The sequence below is a fragment of the Varroa jacobsoni genome, unplaced genomic scaffold (assembly GCF_002532875.2).
Source record: "Varroa jacobsoni isolate VJ856 unplaced genomic scaffold, vjacob_1.0 scaffold_103, whole genome shotgun sequence".
Taxonomy (NCBI): domain Eukaryota; kingdom Metazoa; phylum Arthropoda; class Arachnida; order Mesostigmata; family Varroidae; genus Varroa; species Varroa jacobsoni.
Genome location: NW_019213005.1, coordinates 198,803 through 205,359, shown reverse-complemented (window position 1 = coordinate 205,359; position 6,557 = coordinate 198,803). Strand labels below are relative to the sequence as shown.

The window sequence follows — 6,557 nt, the reverse complement described above, 5'->3', positions numbered from 1 at the left end:
ATTGGATTTATTAAATTATACAAAGAAGCTTCTTAGAATTATATGCCTTTTATAGAACTTTTACTAAACTCTTACAATTTAAGTTCACAATAAGATTCGCGTAGAATTTGCTCGGCTCGTGTCAACCAATTCAGCTCTCTGGGTATGATTTTTTTTATTTTTTAATAAATGCGGTTTGTAACGTAAACGCCTTATTTACTGCTGCGTCATAGTGGAAGATCTTTTTAATCAGCGCAATTAAAATTAAATGTCAGTGTTAAAAAATTCTCACCAGCTCGCATTTAAGGCTAACTCAGCGGTCTACTACAATAACACATACTTTCCATTTATTAGCCACAATCATACGTTGTAATTTAGATTTGAATGAAAGTAAATCATGAGAAGATAAATGGCTTACTCGGAGTTTCCTAAACTTTCCTTGCGCATTTATGATCTCGTCAAGTTCAACTGAAGAAGCGAATAGAATTTGCCAATGAAAAGGTTGGAAAACGACGCTATTAAACCCGAGTACAACCGACGGCCTGAAGCTACAGTAAGATAATCTTCTATTTGCCTAAAGCATAGCATTACTTAGAATGTTGACATATACCACCAAAGAAACAGCAACCAACCTAAGTTACCCACGAATTATTATTTTTTTTTAATTTTATTACGATTTACGTAAAACCGCTGAGTATGCCTGCAATAGTATGGTTGATCAGCTTCCTATCCTGTATTATCGGTTCACTCCAACATTTAGTTATAGGCGACGTTCAACTTGACCTGAAGAACTTTACGATCATCGTCAAGTCTTTTTTTGGGGCAAGCCTGGCTGTTTCATATATTATTATTGACTTTATCATTGATTATGCAGGAAAGTAAGGTACAAGTCGTCGACCTACCCACAAGTGCACAAATTGTATATTTACAAACGAAACCAAATGTGAAATATGCTCTTTAAACGCCGAACACTATGCACGTTTATTTTTAGTCAATTTAGTCCTGATTTCCCTCAGGGTTTAATTGTCCGAAAGAGAAAAACCTGATTTTGAGTCTGTGCAGTGGTAAGTTTAGCAGAGTGATGATCGTTCAAATTGTTCCATTGCTTCTATTGACGCCAAACCGATTGTCACTCTGGTGAATAGGCATTTTTTGCATGTAATGGTTGCCTGCAAGCGTTCAGACAGCGAAAACAGATGTAGGAAAACAAATATTACGCATTTCCAGAAGAATGGACCGGAAAGGCACCAAATGGAGCGGTATATTTGAAGTGGCATAATTGAAAAAAAAAAGGGATTTCCGACTAATCTATGAGTGACTCCAGGCTGTCACGATCGAAATAAACCGAGGATGGTCAGTGCTCGTTTTAATTTCTGTCATAGGAGTTTATTATTTTGCTTAGTCTTATACCATACGATGCCACCACGCCATCTAGAAAAAGCATGAATCATATATATATGGCCCGGAAGAGCCTTCGATTGATGGAAGGGAACGACCACATAAAAAGTTACATCAAGCCCCTGTAAGCTTTCATTCAAACCTGGACCTTTTTTTTTTTACATGCTTTGAGCATACGCTAATATTGGCGTAAGAACGAGATAACAATAACTCACACGAGATTCCTTGTAAGATAGATGATGCTATCAAGCTCATCACGATACGAAACCCAGAGGGCGAAGAGTATATTTGTACATTTCTCATGACGTCTTTCAATTAGGCAGAAACTAAAGGAAGTTTGTTATGTGCATTTGGCCTACGACTATTTTCATTCTGTCAAAAGGCTGTCTGACTGGTTGACTAAACGGTAGTTTGTATAATCCATGTTACTCAACATAATTTTTTTTGTTTTTCTAGCAAAATTCTGAGAGAGTTAGGATCCAGAGCAGTTGCAATGAAAGTTGATACGTTCGTAGAGCGATTCATTTGAAAGAACAAAGTGTTTGGTAGTGCTAAGGTATACTAATGTTTGGCTACGTAATAGAATCCACTCAACAACCATCGAGGCTTACGCTACGGGTTTAGATCCGATAGATCCGACGAAGGGCACTGCAATGTTCTAACAGCAATAAATTCAGCGATCTTATGTTCTTCTAGGCAAAATTCACGTTAGTGTTTTTTTTTGGGTTCGATGGAAATTAATACCGCGAAAGCTGCACTTGTACGCGGAGTGCTGTTGAAAAAATTGGCTTTTCCCAACGTAACATGCTCGTACTCGACTTCAGGCGAAGCGAACTATCAGGTAAGCACACCGAACAATTGGTAATTATTCATCATATGTTTGCGTCCACAAGAAAACTCTATATAATGGATTGATGTTATACTACCGCTAGACCATGGGCCATTTGATATAGATCATTTGACATACGTACTAGCACCCTATATTCCGTAAGGTGTCCTGCCTTGAAAAAAGCATTTCGCTGGAGTTCATTAGCGGCTGTACACCTGATTGACGAAGGAAATTGCATTTCTTAGTGTGCAGCATCTGTCAAAAGATAAGTTGAGCTGCGGCATGTACCGTTACGCTTGTGGCTATGCGGGCCAACAACGGTGTCACGGCAGCGGTGGTGTTCTTTCCAAGCGTCGTCGAGCACGAAGGCTAAATTTCTATTATAGCAAAGTTTACTATCGCATCTACCCGTTTTGATAGTGAAAGCAATCATTTAGGTATGTGAAATTATACATAGTTCTGTTCAGCAGCCATATTCGGTTCAAGACGGCTATTTATTGGTGCCGTGAACGATTCCCCTTACATAGATCCCCATGTAAAACACAAAGTAGCAGCTGCTCAAGAACGCACAGGCAGCCAAAAGTCCTACCGAAAAGATAGTCCGCCCCCAACCCCTACAGCTTTTGACACATATATTTGTAATAGATTCTAGCAAAACACACCCAAAAGAATGATAAATCTATTACGGATTTCGTAGTAGGGCAAACACCCAGGCACCTAGGTAGATGGGTCAAATGTATTTTGTCGATATCGGTGCCCCGAAATTAGTTTGGGTTACATATTTAATGAACAGACTCCTTTGAGTAAAGGAATTATCACATTTTGTTTTTGCCATTGCTGCTGTAGGAAGTGTTTGGTGACCTCAGCCTCGTGCTGTTATATCATCCCCTGACGGCTGACTGCGTCTATCCATCGAGTCAGGACGGGCCTGGCCGAAGGCTTCGAATCGAAATTCAACCTCAAGATTTACCAGATTCTAATCTGGACGTAAGCAGCTCTTCTGCTTCGGATGCTGGCCTTTTAGGCATACCTTTGGGTCGTCTTGTTGGTCTGACATCTGTGACTCCTCAACATACGCTAAGGATTGCCCATAGTCAATGTATTTACGATGATTATCGCGTAAAGTTTTTTTACATCAGGTACACTATCTTGCTACAGTTAACACAAGCTGTGCTAGGTAAACGTTTATTCTTCTATTGTTAATTGCTAAATTAGTTTTGACTGAGAACTACCAAATGTAATTAATCTATCGATCTGTGGCTTAGGTTCAATTTATTTCAAGTTGAACCTAAGTCACAGATTATATATTCATGAAGCTACGTGTATCGCCTTCGCTGATACTTTTTGAAATTCGGTCTTTTCATTGATAGATTACCTACAGAAAGTGATCTGGAAGAGTTCCGAATAGCTTTGGAAGAGATGGTAAAGCTACGCGATTGCCAGGAAGAGCGGTTAGAACCGCAGTTTCAAAATATTATCGAAGAATCCCGAAGAGAAACTCGTAAGCAGTTAAGAACTACCAAAGCTGTAAGCGTCGTTTCCATAACCTCGTTTAATTGTTTTTTGTGTATTTGTGTGTTATTTTGGGAAGAAAGATCGTATTGGATCTCAGTTCTGTTGTACTATTTTGCTGTCTGTACTGCCCAGTTCAACCAACATATTTTCAATACATTTTCTTTAGTTTCTTTTATATACTCATCCAGATACTATAAATTCCACATGTGGACCTCACGAGAAGTTCACGCTCCCGTAGGACTGCATAGCCACTTTTTTCAAATAAGTTGTATCCTTTCTTTGTTGATTTTTTTGTGGCATATTTCTCGTGTAGAAGGCTGTTTAGATTCATTTGATTTAATAGGGTCGCGTTCTGTCCTAAAACATCATTACTAATAGCTCTGGGGCGTCGCTATGTTCTGTCGTCAGCGAGAGTCTCGCCGTCGATCGCGCATCGACCAAACGGTTGATGCCAGCGATCCCCTAATGCTTCCACCGCCCTTCCAAGACGACGAAACTGAAGTGAAATCCGAAGAGAAACTATTACTAGCCGCTTCGCTCTTCCGCTTTCAAGTAAGTCAACATGCCCATTCGTATCATAGCTGCAGTGCAACAAGCACTTCCGGCGACTATGATTCGCCTGAACAAGTGCTCGGGCCAACCGCAACTCTAATGGTAGATAGCGCCAACCTGCAAACAGACTATTCAGGTGCTACCGCTGACTCTGTAGGCGGCGCCTCAAGTGCCTCGTTGATCCCTGTACCCGTAGTTGCTACGCCAATAGCGGTTCCCATACCGCCACCTCCTATTGCAAAGGCCACAACGAATTTGTCAGTCGAACTTGGTTCCACTGAGCTTTCGGGGGATAATCCAGAGGCCCAAAGGCAACTCGAACAGCGAACAGCCCCTACGCCAACATTTCCTCCTTCTGCGGGCGCAGGTATCAGTTTTTCGAGTTCGAAGACCCCAAGCGCTGTCTCACAGAAGACTCGGGCGCAGCCATCTTCGTCAGCAACCTTGACCGAGGAACAAGGCTCGCGGCCGTCTCTCTCGCGTCCTCGTGGACACTGGAAGAAGATCGCTGCTAATGTCAGTGTTCGGGTATTTCCGTTTGCGGGTCGGGCGATGATCACTGTTATCAATGACAGCGTAAGTACATGCAGTGATGTAGATTTCTCGATTTATACATTGTCCAGTCAAATTTTGTGGTTATATATATATATGTGGTTCAACGGAGAGATTTATTGGTTCGTACGACGCTGTGTATGGTGCGTATGTGTAAGTGCCTTTGTATCTAACTAGGTCGTGTGAATACAAAGGTGGTTCGTCTTATGGAAAGTTTTTCAAATAAAACTTTAAATTCTATTCACGCGTCAAAATGGTGATTATTTGATGATTTGATTAGCTTGGACATTACATCTATGCGACCTGGGTGCATTCTCGCATGACCTGTACGCAATTAAACAATTCGGGATATCCAGATTTGTTCTTTCCTGCTCCCATAAGATCATCCTACAAAAGCGAATCCTGTGACGAAGCGGGAGAGTGGGCTCTGATTGGATTGAGATTTACCACGGCAAAAGATGCACAACTGTTCATCGATCATATAAATAGGTGAACTTTCACGAACCGTTTGAATCGTCGCTTAGCCCACTTTACCTATATCAGAAATAACTAGAGATACTGCGAGTTTGCTTTCTTATTTGTACTTCAAGTGTGACTTACTGGTATATGTCAATGTAAAAAGATGAAGTTAAAAAAATGGATCAAGACGCTTGTGAAAAGTCTAATACCATCGTGTACGTTGTATATACTGGTTCGGTTGAAGGCTTCTAGTTGGTTGTTTGTTTACTGATTATTATACTGTATGATGTAGACTGTCGAATTTTGCTTAATTAAAGAGTAAACAGGGTATCCAGTTCATCGTATTATCTAACGATAGTACGTATATTCATATGCAGACATCGTTCGCGGCTGCTTCTACGAGAGACCGTATACAAGATGGAGCTACCTTCTACGCCAAGATAACTGCAGATTTACAAAGATTTTATCTTCGGACTGTTCAAGCGTTAGAAGGCTATTTGACCCTCGACATCAAGCTGTCGTGTGAATTTGCATACAGAGCGTAAGCCGGCCAATGAAGCCACGGCCACGGCAAGATCGGTGCTAGTTTCAGATTTTTTACGGCAACGATTGCTAATACGGCATATTCGTGTTTTCTATGCTCAGCCCACTTTCGAGTATTGATTTTTCTTCATGTTTTTTTGTAAGTGATATTATATCACAAAGCGGGCAATCGATGTGGCGTTTGTCAGCAATAGCATGGGCATGTGCCTGTAGTCTAGGATTAGACGGGACCTGTAGGTTGTTTGGAAATAAATGGCGTTTCATTATTTCTTTGCTGTCCTACTTTTTGGTCTACGGATGATAATCGTGTTATAAATTACTGAAAAACTCGTTTCCTATCCAGCGTTTAGCATTTTTTCCTCTTTTGTCCAGGCCACAAATATCACCGTTGTATTCAGGCTCCACGATAGGACTTTTGGGTAAAAAATAATTGAAATCGGTACGCTAACTTTTCGCCAGTACCGAAGAAGCTGCAGAGGTAATCCAGGAAATTTGTCCTGCGTAGTAGAAGACTATAGCTACGAGGTATGAGCTCATCTGACAACTAGCATCTTGGAAAAGGCAATGTAAGACAGTTTCGTCGAACTCGGAGTAAGCTTAGCGTATTTTTTGAGTCTACAATGACAAACGTCACATAGTAACCACCGTAAGCACCACAATTATTACAAGCTGTTTCGGCCGCGTTTTGATTCCGCTGTGGCAAAGATAGTTCAGTCGAAAGTCAACATAG

General features: G+C 41.0%; 1 protein-coding gene across 2 annotated transcripts; it reads left to right on the top strand.

Moving 5' to 3' along the window:
* Positions 1-708: 708 nt before the first annotated feature.
* On the top strand, positions 709-6,093 carry LOC111265486 (uncharacterized). 2 transcript variants are annotated; one of them, XM_022842228.2, is made up of 6 exons: positions 709-2,218; positions 3,053-3,345; positions 3,577-3,733; positions 4,130-4,849; positions 5,106-5,314; positions 5,662-6,093. In XM_022842228.2, the coding sequence occupies exons 1-6, from the start codon at positions 2,108-2,110 to the stop codon at positions 5,726-5,728; spliced, it is 1,557 nt and encodes a 518-aa protein (XP_022697963.1). In that variant the 5' UTR covers positions 709-2,107; the 3' UTR covers positions 5,729-6,093. The 2 variants fall into 2 exon arrangements, with proteins under 2 accessions (XP_022697963.1, XP_022697956.1); XM_022842221.2 differs by having other exon boundaries at positions 4,100-4,849.
* The last annotated feature ends 464 nt before the right edge of the window (positions 6,094-6,557 follow it).